Here is a 19,055-nt window from a genome sequence, read left to right as displayed (position 1 = left end):
CTAAGGAGAGACAGCCAGAGATGCGAGGAGTGTCGTGGGGCTCAAGGAAGCGGGTACAAATCATCTGATAGAGCCTCGGGTCCTATCTCCATGTCATTCTTGCTATGGATGCCCACCTCCCAGTCATCTGAGCCCGTGGGGTATGGCAAGCGGCACCTGGGCCTGGCAGCTCTTACCTGGTGAGCTCTGGAAATTTCTCAGGCAGCCCCTCTGGCTCTGCCCGCCCCCCGGCAGGCTGTCACACTGCCTGTCCTGTGTTCCATCAGGGGCTGGTCCCATCCTTCATTCCTGCAGCACAACACAGACCAACCTGTAACCGTGACAGGCTGAGGGCAGGGCTGCCAGAGGCGATGCCGGAGGCCAGGGGCCCGGCTGCGGCCCCACCCCCACCCACCCCGCTCCTCCACCTATCCTGAGGCTTTGCTGCACCCTGGTACTCTTCCCCATCAGCAAGGCCCTATTCTGAATCACAGTCCCAGTCCGCCCTAGCCATTGGCGCAGAAGCTGTGTGGGCCCAGGTGGCATCATTTCAGCTCACCGGAATGACTGTGTATGTGCACGCAGTGGGAGGGGGGTCAGAATCGTGCAGTGGGGCTTTCGGCCTGCGCTGGGCCCCTTTTGGATCTATTTGCCTAATCTGTGCCCATGTGCTGGAAGGAAAACGTGTGTGCACACCCATCCATATGTGTACGTGTGCACACAGTGCTCCACGCACACATCCTCTCCAGAGTCGAGGTTAAGAAAACTAAAAGAAACTACCTCCAGAAGTGAAGGCTGCCACTCCCTTGTTCTTCAGTGATCAGAACCCCTCCAATTCCATACCCCTTATTGGATTGTCATTTCAATTCGGCCTTAATTTTTAAGGTGAAGTTCACAGAACAAGGGAGTAAATGAGTTTAAAACTCACCGTGCAAACTATCTAAGAAAAAAATGTGATGACCATACAACTCAGGGGAGTGCTTACTTTTGGGAGAAGGAAGTGACTGTAGGAGGAAAAAAGGAGCTTAGGGGAAAGAGTAACAAAGTGTGTATGGAGGGGGAGCTTCGGGCAGCTTCCCCCCTCACTTATACCAAGTTTCAGAAATCAAGGGGTCCAGTTTCTCCCGGCACGCAGGGCACATCTGCCTGGTGTTTAACATTTTGGGGATGGAGTATTCGTGAAGTCATTACATAAGGCGGCCAGGGGGCTGAGGTAGCCCTAATGCCTTGGCAGCCCATGTAAGCAAACCACAACCTAAGCCAAAGTCGATGTACTAGAATCCCAGAAAATGAAACTTAAGAGCCACCAATCATAAACAGCCAAGTGGGCTTTCCCAAATAAGGCAGTTGCTTAAGTTACAGCTGGTTACATAGCGTCCTAGCTCTGCCACGTCTGCTCTATCAAAACCTCTCCCCAGGCTCAAGTCACTGGGGCGCCTCCAACTGCTTAAACAGGTGCTGCTGTCCCATTGAAATGGATGTATGCCCAAATCTTCAAATTTCATAAAGAATTTTAACGTGCCTCAGTTTACCTTTTAGCAGGTGTTAAATAGGGGGATGGTAGAGCGTGCCAGGAGCTTGTGCGTGGTGGCTGGGTAGGAGAGCACGTGGGCCTGTGCACAGAGCAGTTCTCGTAGACAAGGCACGAGTGTGCACAGTCGCTTCTGGACCATTGTGTCACGCTCACAGGCCGCCCTGCCAACCAGCACAGCTCACTTTTACCTGTCTTACACATTCAGTTTTATTTAAGCTCTGTTCCAAAAAGCTAAAAGGCCACTATTGGTACCTTGAACATGGGTTTTCTTGATACAGGTAGACCTCGCTTCACAGCTATTGTGTTTTTTACAGATCGAAGGCTTGTGGCAATCCTATGTTGAGCAGGTCTAGTGGCGCCATTTTTCCAAAAGTATTTGTCCGTTTTATGTCTGTCACATCTTGGTAATTCTTAGAGTATTTCAGACTTTTTCGTTATTCTACTTGTGGTGAGCTTTGAGTTGTTATTGTCAGTGCTTTGGGGTGCCACAAACTGCATGCATATAGGATGCATGCTCCGCCGACTGGCCAGCCTCCCCATCCTCCTCTTCCAGCCTTCCTATTCCCTGAGACACAAAGGTATTGAAGTGAGGCCCGTTAATAACCCTACAATGGCCTCTAAGTGTTCAGGGAAAAGGAAGAGTCGCAGATCTCTCGCTTTCAGCCCAAGGCCAGAGATGACCAAGCTTAGTGAGGAACATATGTCGAGAGCCCAGACAGGCCAAAAGCTAGGCCTCTTGTGCCAAACAGCCAGATAGTGAACGTACAACTGGTAAAAAAGTGTAACGGCCTTATTGCTGACCTGGAGACAGTTGTGCTCTGGGCAGATCAAAGCAGCTAGAACATTCCTTTAAGTCCAAGCCTACCTACTCCAGAGCAAGGCCCTACCTCTCTTTAATGGTATGAAGGCCGAGAGAGGTGAGGAAGCTGCCAAGCAAGAGATGGAAGCTCACAGAGATTGGTTTGTGAGGTTTGAGGAATGAACCAGATTCTGTAACCTCAAAGTGCAAGGGGAAGCAGCAAGTGACCCAGAAGAAGATCTAGCTCAGGTGACTACTGAAGGTAGCTACGCTGGACAGATTTTCCATGTAGATGAAACACTTGTATGTTGGAAGGAGAGGGCATCTAGGACTTTGATAGCTGGAGAGGAGAAGTCCGATGCCTGGCTTCAAAGTTCCAGAGGACAGGCTGACTCTCTTATGAGTAGCTGGTGACTAAAAGGGCTATTGCTAAAGCAGCAAGTGCACTGGAAAGGAGTTCTGTGGGTAAAATGCTGTCGAACCAGCAGTGCATGCTACAGAGAAATCCTGAGTGAAAGGAAGAGTCATTTGATACAGCAAACTTCACTGTTATCTTGATCAGCGTTGATCAGGGCCCTGATCAGACCGACCGCAGCCAGCATCAAGCAAAGACCCTCAAGACCATCAAGACGGGGATCCCTGGGTGGCGCAGTGGTTTGGCGCCTGTCTTTGGCCCGGGGCGCGATCCTGGAGACCTGGGATCGAATCCCACGTCAGGCTCCCGGTGCATGGAGCCTGCTTCTCCCTCTGCCCCTCTCTCTCTCTCTCTCTCTCTCTCTCTCTCTCTCTCTCTCTGTGACTGTCATAAAAAAAAAAAAAAAAAAAGACCATCAAGACGACTGACTCACTGAAAGCTCAGAAGAGGGTTAGCATTTGTTAGCAACAAAGTATATTTTCTGGAAGGTCTGGCTGCACCATGTCCTTTTCAGGCCTGCTGCTGTTGCACACTTTATAGACTATGGTATAAATATAACTTCCGTGCACTGGGAAACCAGAAAATTAACATGACTCACCTTACTGTGATGGTCTGGAACCAAACTGCAGTATCTTAGAGGAATCACTGTACATGCAAGGGGATGGTTGAACAGACCTGCCTTGGAACATGGTAGGAATTGGGGGGGTGACAGGGAGGTCTGATGACAGCGAGGGGAAACATGCTGAGGACAGAAAGGTATGGGAGGTGCAGAAGCTCCATGAGCTCTGCCCCCAAGGACAGCAAAACTGCCCTGGGTTCACGAGCAGGCCTGGTGCTCAGGGCCCCTTTATGGGACGCTGCTGCGGGACTTGGGGGGGTGGTCACTAAGGAAGCTACTCTGAATGCCTAAGCCCCCCCCAGACAGGCACAGGGGGTGCTCTCCACTGCCCAGCCCCCCACCCCGCGCCTGCCCTTTGGAGCCCTGACAACCGTTGGAAGGCAATTTCTTTGTGGCATTATTAAAGAGAAAGTATTCTTTTGAAGGGTGGGTGAGAAAAAGAAGCTTACTCTGGAGTTGCCTGTCCATAAGCACGGGGGCAACAGGAGCCAGCCTGAAACTGCTGAAATCTGCTGCTTTGAATATCTTTAGAAATGCAAATGCTTCTGAAAGTATAAATGCCCTTGAACTAAAAGAAGAAGTGAGTGACTTCTGCTGTTTGGGGGGGGGGGGGGACCAGCAGGCGGTGGTAGCCTGTGTGAGCCTGTCCCCACCCCCACCCTCCACCCTGCCCCATGGCAGACCTGCTAATCCTCCAGCGAGTTCCTGCAGTATGGAAAGTTAGACCGAGTTTTCAGGTCCTCAGCACTGCCTGGAAAAAAAAAAAAAAAAGCCAAATTAGAATTCCAAGGCATCGCCCACAAGCTCTGTGGGTGCACATTCTGAAAATACGAATACCATGACATGACGCTTTTGGAACAGCCTTGCAAAGTTCTCTGAAAACTGGTAGTCAAGGCAGGTTAGGAAGTAAAGCTGAGCACTAGGCGTATGTTCTCGCTGAAAGCGGCCATGGCCACATGTCGAGGAGCACGAGGAAGAGCCACTATGCGTGCAGAGCTGCTCTAGAGGAAAAAATTAGAGGGAGATGGGAATTTTATCTCTTACGCTGTGTGTGATGCTTGCATTCAGGGCTATTTTAAACTGTTGATAAAGGTTCAAACATCTGATGCTTTTAGTGATTTCACTGGATCATGAAGTCCTTTTGAGAATGGGCTTCTCGTAGCCCTTGTTGCCATGCTCCCCGTACGTCGTGTAAAATAAAGGCAAGTTTTGAGAAACCGAGATGAGGTTAAAATTCAGTGGCCTGGGAAAGCGTCCTGGCACTCTAGCACGGTAAGCAGCCATCGCTAGTTGGCTCTGCAGCCTTGGACAAGGGAGATCACCTCTCGGGGTCTTGTGTCCTTGTTAGCTTAAAAGAGGGACCTGAAAAGTCTCGGAAGCGGCTTCGGGTGGGAACATTCTCCATCGTCGGTCGAGCTGTGGAGAGCATGAGCCCCCTGCCCCAGCCCACACTTCCCTCTCCTTTGTCCCTTTGCCTGTCACTCCAGTGGCCCAAGCGGTGCCGAATGCATCCCAGGGGCCCAGTATCCAGCTAGGGCTGCCATGAGCACTCCTCCCCAGGGGATGCACGCTGCCCCCCCTCAGTGATGTTCCTTTCTTCCTTTTTCCTTCTCATTTTCCACTCAGTTCGTGTTCCTCACCTATGTGCTGGGAGTGGCCTGGCTGGGCGTGTTCGGTTTCTCTGCGGTACCTGTGTTCATGTTCTACAACATATGGTCAACTTGTGAAGTCATCAAGTCCCCCCAGACCAATGGCACAGCTGGTGTGGAGCAGATCTGCGTGGATATCCGGCAGTACGGTATGGTCTCCCTGTACTCGCCCGACGGACTCCTGTCCTCTAGCGTCGTGGATAGGTTTCACACGCTCTTTTGGAATAGTACAGACTTACAATGTTGGCTGTTTTCTGGAGGGAAACATCACTTAGGCTCTTAGTTGTCATAGAAATTTTTGTTGTAGGTTCAAGTTAAGTATGCGGTAAATGAGACTTTTTGAACTCTGTTATAAAGAAGCTGTGCCTTCTAATCAGACTTCTGGACATCAAAGGATTACAGACTTTTTTTCAATTTCTTTTCAGTTTGATACCACTCAACTTTTTATCCAAAATATGGTATATGCACAGTAGTCCAATTAATTTCCATGTCCCACTCTTCAAATTCGGTCTTTAAAAATGACCAACTGCTTAAATTTCATCTGTACTGGAAAACACAACAAAATCCAGACATCTTTTAAAGTCATCAGACTGAATTCTATAAAAGCCAACTGTTGGAAACCCCTTTAAACCTATTTTCTAATGAATGAGATACTCACAGCAGGCAGCTAAGGTTGCTTCATTTGGACAAGTCACAGAGGGGGCCATTGCTCCTGCTGTCAATTAAATCGAAGGCAGCCTCCTAAGTAAGAAGTTTAATTAGTGGTTCTAGCCAAGATGCTAGGGAGTCCTGTTCCTGGCAAAAACAGTGAGGCGGGGAAAAAGAACTTTTCATTAAAATGGAAGACAAGATTTCTGGAGAGAGAGGACTATTTCATTTGTGCTTCTTGTTTTTCCCATGGGGCTTGGCTTCAGCATCTTCTCTTACAACATAATGAGAAACTTGCCCAGAACTGCCCTGTGGAGTACTGTTTTCTCATAAAGACCAAGGTTCAGCCACATTGGTCTTTCTGATGGTTTGAAAACAGAGTGTAAAGATGACTTTTAAAGTATTTGTAAATAAATCTCTAGATGTATACCATTTCCTTAAAGTATTTTCACTAAAAATTTCTGGTCATCAGTGGTCCTATTTTTAAGTCTTCTATATTCGAAATCACTGGTTTCACTGACAGTGTGGGGACTTGTCATTTCCCATTCTCCTAAAGCATGAAGACTTTCTCTTCGCCCCTGGCAAGGATGGAAAGGATAAGGAACTTCTTAAAGAAACCCTTCCATACCTCCTAGGAGAAGAGTAGCTTGAGCTGTGTTTAATACTTAAAAACACACACCTCCCAAGTGGCAGCACAAAGAACAGCAACCTAGTGGGCCATGGCATGACAGAGAGGAATCCGGGTTCTGGTGGGAGACACAGGGTAGAAGAATGGAATCCACAGGGTTTCCCTTTTTTTGAATTTCCTATTGGATTTTCAATCCCAAAGTGTTTCCAATACAACTGTAAAATACAATGAAAATGAATAGAAGTCATATAAAATCCAAGTTACATAATTAATGACCTTGAAACTTTGGGTATAGACTCTCAATTTCAGGACTTTTATAGGAAGTCCATGGACCAGGAAGTGCTTTATGGGGTCGGTTGTCCTACAACTGTTTAACTATAGTTCATAAATTCATAGTAGGGAAAACCACTTTGAAAATCAACGTTTGCAAATATGAGGTCAACTAAACAAAACAACCTGATTTGTTTTCCCTACAAATTCTAAGTCTACTAGTCCAACTATGGACTAGTTGACTTTGTTCTTGTCCTGCTGTCCAAGGAGGACTTCTTATTGATTCTAAAAACCCTGGTCCACAGAGGGCAGACCTGTCAAGTGCTGATGAAGAACAACAACAGCATGTGTGATTACGGTGTAACTGAAACCCGAAGTGGTGAGGCCTACTGGGAACATGGGGCCCTGCAGTATATATGAACTAATAACTAACATTCTATTGGGATTTACTCCACAGGTATCATTCCTTGGAATGCTTTCCCAGGGAAAATATGTGGCTCTGCCCTCGAGAACATCTGCAACACCAATGAGGTAAACCCTTCTTCTGTCAGGGCCTGGACATGGTCACTTGGCAAAGCAGGCTGAGGAAAGGGCTCTCCCAGGTAGAAAGAGCAGGAGATGGTGCAAATACTAGTAAGGAAAGCTCTTTAAGATCAAACGGTCTGTACCAGTATTCACCCATTTTTGACTTAGAAAATGTCCTTTTCACATGGTCTACCTCGTTCAGGAAGGATCCTGAGCACTCAGAGAGCTTTCTCTTTGGGCAGTAATTTGGAGTGATCCTAATCCTGTACATCTGAAAATATGTGTAGATTCTTCTCTTTCACCTTCACATAGTGGGACATTTATCACAGAACAAATGCAAACTAATTTGCATCGAAAAGGTCCCCTTGAATTTGTATATAAGCCCAATTTCTATAAATCTAGTCACAGTTGATCATTGCTTCACTATTTCTCATTCACTCTAACCCACTTTGGTTTATTTTTTTATTTTAAATTTTTATTTTTATTTATGATAGTTACACACACAGAGAGAGAGAGAGAGAGGCAGAGACATAGGCAGAGGGAGAAGCAGGCTCCATGCACCGGGAGCCCGATGTGGGATTCGATCCTGGGTCTCCAGGATCATGCCCTGGGCCAAAGGCAGGCGCCAAACCGCTGCGCCACCCAGGGATCCCCCACTTTGGTTTAAAATCAGACCTTAGAATATCCTTTAGGCATTGGTTTATAATTGTTTATAAAAGAACATTCTTAGTGGGAGCTTACATATCTAAGAGAATCCTAGCATGCTTTTGGGAAGCAGTGAGTTACTGAAATGATGATCCCCTGCCTCTCATTAGCCAGCTTGTATATCCATACTAGGGCCTGGCTCCAAGCAGGGGCTCCCAAAGGTGGCTGCCCAGTGCAGTCAGCCAGGAGAATTATACTCACAGCTGAGACCCAGCCCCCAGATACTCGGATTTCAGTGGTCTAGGGTACAGCCTGGGCATCAGAAAGTTTTAGAAGCTCTTCCACCCAGTGGTGGCATTGTACAGCTGGGGAGTGCACCCAGGCATCCTGCCTGGTGGCAGCTCTTTAAAAAAAAAAAAAACAGGTGGAGGCCCTTTCCTTGCATATACAATGCTCACATCATGCCCTGTTCTTTCCTAGTTCTACATGTCCTATCACCTGTTCATTGTGGCCTGTGCCGGAGCTGGTGCCACCGTCATTGCCCTGGTGAGTAACGGCCCCAGGACTGGCCTCGTCAAGCTCCCCTCCCTCAAGGCTCTAATGCCAGATTTCCCTTCCAGCAGTACAACTCGGGGACGCAGCCTTGCTTACATCTCACCTGGGTAGACTTACTCCACATCTAGAGTGCAGGCAGTACTAGTTGCCTGTCCTGGCACAGATTAGAGGTAGTGGAATTTGGATCGTGTTGAAAGAAGAGAGGGTCGCAGTAGCTGAGCTACCGGTTAATCAGGCTGGGCCCAGTGCATGGGTGCATATTTACCCCTGCCTTTTAGGACTTCAGTCCCGGAGAGATGTTCACGTGAGGCATTACCCATCTCTTTGCCAAGAAATCTTATTTTCCAACTGGAAATATGTATATGTACACATACATACCTAGACGGTTGATCTTGTTCTGTAAAGTCTCCTCAAATACTGAGCTACTGTTCCCAGGGGAAAACACGGGGTTCATTTTCTGCCAGGCCCTGGGCACAACATTTTTGTCAAACTGGTCAACACGTAACTTTGTTTTATGTGTTTCTATTGAAAGACATCCTATTTAGTATATACCGCTGCTTTATTATTAACAAACTCCTGGCCAGCGGCCCCAGGGGCCCTACCTGAATGAAGCTTGCACAGCACCCCTAAGCCTTCCTGCTCTCTACAGACTTTCAAGAGCACTTCATTCAGCACTACGGTTGGGGAGCACGTAAAGAGCAAAATCACAAAAATGCAAAAACCCCAGAGCACCAACTAGACTGCAGCAAGGATGCCCGTTTACAGGCTGAAACGGGAAAGCAGAGTATGTTGCCTTGGCCGACCACAGCCGGGAGCCTAAACCTTTTCAGTCCTCTGAGTGCCCACCAGTGACCGTGACCGTGCCACAAGCAGGCATGGCAGCATGTAGGGAAGTGGGCACATAGGGAGGCTGCAGATGCTGAGGCTCAGCTGTACGCAGCCCCAGGTTTTGGTATGTGTGTCTATGCATGTACAACTGGAAGCAGGCGGGCTCAGTTTGTGATTTCAAGACATCCACAATCCGTAGACCATGAGGGAAAGGGCAGATGCCTTTGGAAAGGGAGTCGTTCCTTTCTAGCCCCTGCAAGGAATGGCCTGTCTCACCGCAGTGGCCACCTATTCTCTTGCTGAGGGACGGGCAGGAAGGGGACTCACTGCTGCCGAGGCGGCGGTTTGGGGAAGACCAGGGGACACAGGGCCTCGAGGTTCGTGGCACAGGCTACTGACCCAGCTCTCTCCTTCTTTCAACACCTCCAAGTCTTCTTAAGAAGCAGACTGAGGGCAGAGGCTAGGAGTGGCAGTGTGTGTGTGTGTGTGTGTGTGTGTGTTTGTGTGTGTAGCACGGAGCTTGTGTGCCACGGACGAAGCCCTTCTGTGTGATTATAAATGGGAGAGAAGCACCGCCCTGGGCCCTGAGCAGGCTCCAGCCCTCACTGCCTGTATCTTACTGTCCTGTTTTGTTCTCTTCCACCAGCTGATCTACATGATGGCTACTACCTATAACTATGCCGTTTTGAAGTTTAAGAGTCGGGAAGATTGCTGCACTAAATTCTAAATTGCTTAAGGCCAACCAGGAGCTTTAGAGAGCTCTACTCGGTAGCCCGAAATCTCACTGACACCCCAGACTAAAGCTGAGTCTAGGTCGCTGCAGTTTTGTGACAGTAATTTGTAAATAGCTTTAGTCCACTCATTTTGCTTTGTAGATTAATAAGATGACTTACCCTGAGTGAATTACAAAATGATGAGTTCTGGCTATTTCCACGTTGTGAAAACGATTCAGTTATGTACTGACATTGGTGAGCATCCGTTAAAAAATAACTTTCTTGAACTTTGAGCGGTATCTCTAAATGAAGTGTTAAAACTTTGTAACACCTGCCTTGTCCGTTACTTTTGCTTGCTTGATAACCAATACCAGTGCTGGAGAGCAGATGGCAGAGAGATGTTTTCATCTGGATTTTATTTTCTTAGACTCTGGGGAAAAAAGGCAAACATATTTTAAATTTGACTAAAAATTGTTTTCGGATTATGTGGCTCACTACCAAATAAATGCCCCTCCAAGTAGGCCGCTAGCTAGAGGACAATGTGAAGAAAAATAAAGGGCACCCAGTTGTTCTCTATGAGACCAGGATCTGAATGTGGGGCATGTGTTCTCTCGGCACAACACAGTCCCTCCTTTCAGAGCCACACCATCAGTAACCTTGCGTTGTCGCTTTTTGGTGCGGAGTCCCTGATTCCTCAGAGCCAGGTCTCCAACCGCACACGTCAGGTTTTAAGGGAAACAGAAATTGTGCCTGGATCTGAAAGTCTCAAATATGTTGAAAAGGAAATATGAGGAACTAGAGATGTAGATTTTGCAGGAAAGATGAGGAAAATAAGCAGGAAAGAAGTGTTGGTACATCAACTGTAAAGAAGAAGGATTTGTACATTTTATGAAATGCACTAATGGCAGTTAGAGAACAAAAACTGGAGTTTCACTACTAAAAATGTGTTAACACAGACTGTGTGCTTTGCTTAGAGGTCTTAAAATTGTGGTCTTGACATTCACGTAATTTTGCCATGTTAAATACATGGTTTATGTTCGTTACTCAAAATAAGTATTATTCACTTCTAGACCTTTGGGGAATTGATTTTTATCCACAGAGAGGAAAGATCTTTGCACCACACTGATTTTAAAAGAAGCACACAGTGTGTTTCTGAACGTCTGCGTTAGTTAAAATTACTCCCAAAATGGTAAAAAACAAAAACAAAAAAACATCCTCTCCTATTTCATTTTTGCTTTTTCTTAACAATAACTTTGGCCATTTTTTTCAGTTCATTATGTTTGTATACTAACTTTTCTTCAGCCTTTTTACTCTTAAGCATACTAGTAGAGCATGCTTCCAGTATCTGATGGCTCTGACAGCAGAACGAGTATTAATACAGAATAACCCTCTCTCCCTTTTGACAGTAAAGACCGTCTAATCTGCCTAGCAGCTTGCTTTGCCTTCTGACATGCTCACTAGCCATCATGCTCACCCTTCTTTTCCAGATCCACTTCCTCATGATACTGTCTTCTAACTGGGCTTACTTAAAGGATGCAAGCAAAATGCAGGCTTACCAGGATATCAAAGCAAAGGAAGAACAGGAACTGCAAGATATCCAGTCTCGGTCAAAAGAACAACTCAATTCTTACACATAAATGTTTGCCAGAGTGTACGGCCGACGAATTTACAGCTCTGACAACTCATCAGACAGCTGCTCTGCAGTACAGATGTGTACCCCACCAAACAAACAAATGTAGAAGTACAAACACTTCACTGTCTGTCTCAAGCTGCTGGGATGTATTTCTAGGAAAACATTCCAGTAGGTCAATCTTTTTCTTTAGAGCAGATATTGGAGGTTTCATGTTAGCCATTTTAAAAGGCAACACTTTGACAAAATGATTGTTGATCTTTCTGAAATTTGTGGCATGTTCACGTTTATTGGTAGAGCAATCCTACCAAGAGGGGCGATGGGAATATGGCATACTCCTTGAGAGGGACTGAGGATGTGCCAGCATCAAGGAATGTGACCATCAATTCACATATGCCATCCGTCCTCAAGTAAATTTACCTATACAGGGAATAAAATGGAATGGGGGATGGGGGTTCCATTTCTGACAGCTGACATTTATTAAACTTTGGCTCAAAGATCATGTGATTCTTAACAATTGGCTTTTTTAAAAATTAACTGACTTCTCTGTTCTTTAAGTCCAGGACACATTAGTCTCCTGATCCAATCAGAAATCTATTTTTCAATAATGCTAAAAGGAGCTACTATAAATCTACTACACCTACCATTGAAGAAGCTGGATTCTGACTCATTGACAAGCTTTCCAAAATCAATTTTATAATAGATTTCCTTGAATAAAATGGCCCAGTTGTCATTCTTCTTCCTGGGAAATAAATGTCAGCTCTGCCTTAATAAGTATTTGTTTTAAATTTCTAAGAACTTATTTTACAACAGGAGACCCAAAATCCTTCATAGACTTTTGTTCCACAAATGTTTTTCTTAATTAAGAAGTGTTACCTTATTAAAATGACCACCATTCTAAACCATTTTTATGTGGTCTGAATAGCAAGTTTACAGTTTCGTACCAACTATCTAAAAACCTAATTTACAAATAGACCACAGACCTCCTCCTACTTTTATAGACTTGAATACTTAAGTAATTTAAATTAGAGTTGGTTGGTATTTATTTCATTTTTTAAATCTAAATCTTTCCTGGAATAATACAAGTTCAATGTTCAGCAAAAAACACCTGCTTGAGTTTAAGCCATTTTCAAAAGAAACTTGCCTTCTAAATCATTGTGTTCCAGAACATTAAGTGATTATAGGTATTGGGTATTAGTGATGGTAAACTTTGTGTTGTTCTTTATGAAATGATACATATAACTGTTGGGTGCATCAGTGCTTTTTAAAAGGGGCTGCATAATATAGGGTTAACTATGTATATTCATGTTAAGAATTAACTTGTGGTTTGGCTGTTTCCTGGATTTTAAAACATATACATGTGCAGAAATGTATTAAAATGAAAGGAAGCATACCTTTATCAAGATGCTATTAAAATTGAACATCACGTATAATATTTCATTTGGATCTTTTTGTTGTTAATGCCTAAAAATGCCTATTTGGATCTTCACCTTTTTTTTTTTTTAAATTGGGAGAAGCTCTCTTCTGTGTAGAACAGTTGTTCCAGAATAGCTTGTTTTGTTTTCCTGTTGCATGACAGACTTAAATATTTTTTTCCAGCAGTGGAGGTGCTGTTAGAGTCCAGTGTTCTAGAAGAGGCAGTGTCTCAAGCCTAATTTTACTTTTCTAATTCTGGTAGCTATTACCAGGAATTTCTGAAAGTTTTGTTTAAGTAGTCTAATATTTTTTATGTAAAGAGCATTAAATTTTGCTATGTATAAATTTTTGTAACCTAACAGTGAATCAATATTTTCTATCAGTGCCAAGGGCTTCCTGTAGTTCTATTCAAGTGTTACAATAAATATTTGTAGATAATAGTCATTACTTGTGTATGCTTATTTTAAAGATCTATTTAGGTGGAAATAGTTGTGGATGTACTAAGAGTAATGCAATAAAAGTATAGCTTCACTCACTTGCCTTTTTACCATACATAAATACTATCTTTCTCTGTCTGCAGTATGGTGTCATTTTTAAATAGTATGCATTATCAAGACCTCACGTGTGGATGGAAATTGTGTTTATGAGAGAATGTTACCGACCTCTCTATAGTTCTGTGAAGTATAGAAATTTTCTGACTAGTGTCAACAAATGTGAAAACAAGTATACATATGGGATGAACACAACCCTTAAGTTTGGGGAAAGTAAAAACAAGGTTGATTCTTCCTAGGGATCTGTGTACCACTGGCTTTTTTACAAACCCAAGGTATAAAAGATCTAGTTTTTTTTAAAAAGGCTCTAGATCTAACCATTACTCTCTAAAGCAGCAGAGCTAAGTTTGTTACTTAGGATTTCATTTTACCATCTGTTTAAACTACTTATCTTGGGGTGTCTGGGTGGCTCAGTGGGTTAACCATCTGCCTTCAGCTCGGATCATGATCCCAGGGTCCTGGGATTGAGCCCCACATTGGGCTTCCTGCTCAATGTGGAGTCTGCTTCTCCTTCTCCCTCTGCCTGCTACTCCCCCTGCTTGTGCACTCTCTCTGTCAAATGAATAAATAAAATCTTAAAAAAAATAAACTACTTAGCTGTTAGCACGATTATGCATTTGGATTTTCTTCATCTGACCTTTCTAAGGACCAGCTCTTGTCACTTACTGAGAACTTGCTGTTTCTAAAGGAGTTGCCACCTGGAGATTGTCACCCTTCTTCATGCTCGGCAGGAGGACAATCAGGAGCCCAATTAGTATGCTTTTTGTCACACTATTTAATACCTTCCGTTTTTGTATCATTTTTTACAGTTGTTTCTTAAGTTACATGAGTCACCTGAATAATACACTATGTAAATCATGGCCAGAAGCGATCACATGCAGTCTCTTAATTATTGACAGTAATCCTGCCACAAACTATGGGAACCTCTAGAAGGCAGAGTAGTGATTTTTCACTTGTCTTAGCTATGCCTTGTGAAGTGACTTTCAAATTGGTAAAGAGATGACAACTAAAAAGTCCACAATAAAAAACTTGAAAGAATTCCTTTCGGGGCGGGGGGAGGGGGCAGCCCCGGTGGCGCAGCGGTTTAGCGCCGCCTGCGGCCCGGGGTGTGGTCCTGGAGACCCGGGATCGAGTCCCACGTCGGGCTCCCTGCATGGAGCCTGCTTCTCCCTCTGCCTGTGTCTCTGCTTCTCTCTCTCTCGGTATCTCTCATGAATAAATAAATTAAAAAAAAAAATCCTTTCAGGGCTTTTTAATGCTATGATAGTCATACTACTGTAAGATTTAAAAGAGACAATCCCTTTGTTAGTATCTTCTACTAAGCCACGACCTCTTTCTCTAGCCAGCAGGGCTCATTTATTTTTAGATGTTTGTGCAAAATTTCAAAATGAGTGTTAGGATGAATGAGACTACAGAAAGTTTTGAAAAAACAGAAAAAGAAGTAGAATTAAGTCAGTTTGGCAAAGATCATCTTTTTTTTTTTTTTTTAAGATTTTATTTATCCATTCATGAGAGACACAGAGAGAGAGAGGCAGAGACACAGGCAGAGGGAGAGGCAGGTTCCATGCAAGGAGCCCGATGCAGGACTCGATCCCGGGTCTCCAGGATCACACCCCGGCCTGCAGGCGGCACCAAATCACTGCGCCACCAGGGCTGCCAGATCATCGTTTTTCTAACCTGTCCCCCAGCCTTCCTCACGGTTTGGATATTTGACCTTTACCCACCTGGGGAAGATGTGAACACAGATGTGTTCAGGTGGTCTTGTCCAGGTGGGAGTAGGCAGGGGCGTTCTCACCTCATACATGCAGACCCCTTCTAGAGGATGCAGCCATCTGGAAAGGTATAGAAGAATGTCTTGTCTTTAAATGAGATACGTCCTGATGTAGAATGTTAAGACTACTGCTTAGAATTTAAGTTGACTGGAAAATGAAGCTATCAAACCCAAAGCTACAAAATAAGTATGCAATGAGTTATTTAGACAAGGTCTTTGAAAATACAAGGTGGGAGAAACTGATCACATCAGAAAGTGTTAAGAAGTTACCTGAGGGTTCTGGTCCAGGATGGTGACATAGGAGGCCCCTGAACTCCTCCCGAGAACACAGCAGATGTGCCACTACACCTAGTTTTTTCTGAAACAAATGCAAAAACTAGCTGAGCTACTCTTATACATTTGGCAATCAAAAAAATATACACACTGAAATGGGCAGGAAAAGCTGAGCCAAGCCCTCACTGTAAGCCCCACACCCTCAACACAATGCCACACAATCAGGTGGAAGCTGCTAACGCCAAGGTTCTCCCTGAAGAATAGAGCTTGGACCCCACATCTAGCACCTCAACTTTTAAGACTCTGAGAGATAGACCCCTAAAACACCCAACTCTTAAAGCCAATTAGAGCTTCTATCCATGAGACCAGACCCATAAGACGAACAAAGAAATGGTATTTACCAGCCTTAGATGACTAGCTCCTGATCTTTCCCTGGATAGGATCTGTTCTATATTAAAAGTTGTTGCCTCCACATTTAGCACCTCTCTAGGGGCTGCCTGCTATTGCCACCAAAGACCAGGGAAGGCAGTGGGTGCCTCTTTCGTCTATTTCCCTCTAGCCCACTCCAAAGCACCAGTATTTCCCTGGAGGGAGCTCACACACATTGTGTCTCAGTTTGAGTAGCTGCTATGCAAGGGACGTATCCCTGCAGTAGTACCTGACTCTGACCGCCAATGGTGCTTGCATTCAGGAGTTCCACGGGACTGCAGGGAAAAAAAAAAAAAAAAAAAGCAGTTTTTAATGGGTGCAAGAGCAACACCACCCCCTCACCCGCCCCCATGGCTAAATACCTAGGCCAAGTGCAGAGGAACTGAGAAAAACATCCATCTCACCGTTTATCCAAAAAAGAGACCTAACTTACATACTTTCCCAGCCTCTTTGGGAGTCTGCCTTCTAATCAAACTGCATCTATGTGCTGTGATCTTACCCAGTGGAACACTAAGCAGTCTTGACAAACATTCAACTAGTGGGAAGCACCGAGAACAAAAAAGTCATCTTAGACAATCACAAAAATTTAAGAAGCAACCAAGAGCTTGGGCCAGAAGGAGGTTCACCTATACAAACCACTCTAGAGACTATTATGAGCAATTATACTCCAACACACTGGACAGCCTAGCAGAAATGGATTAATTCCCACAAACCTACAACCTACCAAAGAGATCAAGGCACCTGGGTGGCTCAGTCAGTGAAGCATCTGCCTTCAGCTCAGGTCATGATCCTGGGGATCAAGCCCCCATGTCAGGCTCCCTGCTACCTCTGCCTGCCACTCCCCCTGCTTGTACTTGCTCTGTCAAATAAAATCTTAGAATAAAAAAAAAGGTGAAACCCAAGCATACCACTACTGAAAATCATCAAAACACAAAGGAAGAGAACAAGATAAACAAAGGAATTGTAAGACAATCAGAAACAACCACATGGTGATAGTAATTTTGTACCTATCAATAATTACTTTAAATGGACTCAATTCCCCAAATCAAAAGACACAGTGGCTAAATGGTTAAAAAAAAACAAGATCCATAAATATGCTGCCTACAAAACACTCACTTTAGCTTTAAGGACACACCAGGCTGAAAGTGGAGGGATAGAAAAAGATATTAAATGCATATAGCCAAAAACAAAGTAGGGGTAGCTATATATACATCAGACAAAATAGTCTTTAAGCCAAAAACTGTAACAAGAGACAAGTTCATCATATGACAATAAAAATAAATTCATCAAAAAACAGAGCATTGTAAATATTGAGGCACCCAACATCAGAGCATATAAACATATAAAGCAAATAATAACAGACCTCAAGAGAGAATTCAACAGCAATACAATCACAACGGGGGATTTTATACCCCATTTTCAACAATGGAGATCATCCAGACAGAAAATCAATCAATAAAGACACACTGGACTTCAACAACACATTGGACCAGATGGACTGAACCAACATTTACAGAACATTCCATCTGTTAACCTTAAAAATAAAACAGCCAGTGATTTTACCAGCAAAATGAGTTTATTCAGGAATAGCAGAGGAATCACAATTTGAGCCCTGCAATTTCTAGCAAACCACAGGCAGAGTCTGGAGAACAAAAGAGAGGAACACTACAGAGGAAAAAGGAGGAAGAAAGGAGGGACTGCTTTGAGCAAAAGTCTCCTGGAGGCAAGCCAGTGTTCAGGGTGGTGATGGGTTTCTCACTGGCTAGGCAATTGCTGGGCAAGGAGAAAACCTTCCTCCTGTTAAGGCAGTAAAGTGAACTTCCTGCCTGGGAAGATGAAGCAAGCTGTGATAGAAAGTTCATATGTGTGAGAGCTTCCCCTCCAGGGCTTTCTGACTCCATTCTAAATCAAGTTTCCCTTTACTTTCACATTTCCCTCTTTTGATCAAGATCTTTCTCCAAAGCATAACTGATCAAGAGTTGAGTTCTCTGTATTTACTGTTTTTGTCCCTTGGTGCCATGAAAGACCTTTCCCAGTTATCACATCCCATGTCAAAGGGAAAGTACATAGTGGTTCCAAACCACTTAAGACCCCATTTGTGTAACAAGAAAGTTAGGAGGGAGAACTCTCAGGCATTTCCCATCTGAAGTCTGTATCTTGTCAAGGTTGTACACATGAGATCAGTTTGAAGGACTGAGCCAGCATCATCTTATTGGGGTACATCATTTCTACAAAGGTTGGACAGGCCATAGGTACAAAACTTAAAATTATAGAGTAAAAAGTAGCCATGACAGGTGCCTGGGTGGCTTAGTCGGTTAAGTGTCCGACTCTTGATTTTGGCTCAGGTCAAGATCTTGGGGTCGTGAGATCAAGCTCCGCATTGGGCTCCATGCTCACCACAGTCTGCTTGAGATTCTCTCCCTCTCCCCCTTTGTCCCTCCCCGTCCTCACTTGCTCTCTAAATAAATAAAAAATCTTTTTTTTTATTTTTATTTTTTTATGATAGTCACACAGAGAGAGAGAGGCAGAGACACAGGCAGAGGGAGAAGCAGGCTCCATGCACCGGGAGCCCGACGTGGGACTCGATCCCAGGTCTCCAGGATCGCGCCCTGGGCCAAAGGCAGGAGCTCAACCGCTGCACCACCCAGGGATCCCAATAAATAAAAATCTTTTTTTTTAATTTTTATTTATTTATGATAGGCACACAGTGAGAGAGAGAGAGAGAGGCAGAGACACAGGCAGAGGGAGAAGCAGGCTCCATGCACCGGGAGCCCGACGTGGGATTCGATCCCGGGTCTCCAGGATCGCGCCCTGGGCCAAAGGCAGGCGCTAAACCGCTGCGCCACCCAGGGATCCCCCAATAAATAAAAATCTTAAAAAAAAAAAGAAAGCACACAACAATTCCAATTTGTATTATGGTTCGGAGCTATGACCCTAGGCTTGAAGGTAGCCAACTGAACAGATCAAAGGACCGTGGAGAGTCATGTAAAATTTGTTGCAACCAGTGTGCCTGCTCCCTGACTTTCTATAATTGGGTTTCTACCTATCCAGAGGTATTTACCCATGAGCAACAGGGAGTATTTGCTATTGCACAAACACCTCCTTAGTTATCAAGTAGGTAATAAAGGGCTAGGTGATTGTCCCAAACTACTTCAGCCAATGAGTCAAGTGATGACTA

General features: G+C 44.5%; 1 protein-coding gene across 5 annotated transcripts in view; it reads left to right on the top strand.

Annotated features, from left to right (window-relative positions):
• Positions 1-13,388, top strand: part of GPM6B (glycoprotein M6B) — a 162,401-nt gene extending 149,013 nt beyond the window's left edge. For 3 of the 5 annotated variants that reach the window (XM_055338896.1, XM_055338895.1, XM_055338892.1), the window contains 4 exons: positions 4,973-5,144; positions 6,999-7,072; positions 8,192-8,257; positions 11,295-13,388. In XM_055338896.1, coding sequence (XP_055194871.1) covers positions 4,973-5,144; positions 6,999-7,072; positions 8,192-8,257; positions 11,295-11,444 — 462 coding nt within the window. In that variant the 3' untranslated portion in view covers positions 11,445-13,388. Of the gene's footprint in view, positions 1-4,972; positions 5,145-6,998; positions 7,073-8,191; positions 8,258-9,740 lie in introns of all 5 variants that reach the window. The other 2 variants (XR_008666228.1, XM_055338894.1) reach the window with 2 other exon arrangements.
• The last annotated feature ends 5,667 nt before the right edge of the window (positions 13,389-19,055 follow it).

This window comes from Nyctereutes procyonoides, unplaced genomic scaffold (assembly GCF_905146905.1).
Source record: "Nyctereutes procyonoides isolate TBG_1078 unplaced genomic scaffold, NYPRO_anot_genome, whole genome shotgun sequence".
Classification (NCBI taxonomy): domain Eukaryota; kingdom Metazoa; phylum Chordata; class Mammalia; order Carnivora; family Canidae; genus Nyctereutes; species Nyctereutes procyonoides.
Note: the sequence above shows the minus strand (reverse complement) of the source record. Positions and strands in the feature narration are given on the sequence as shown.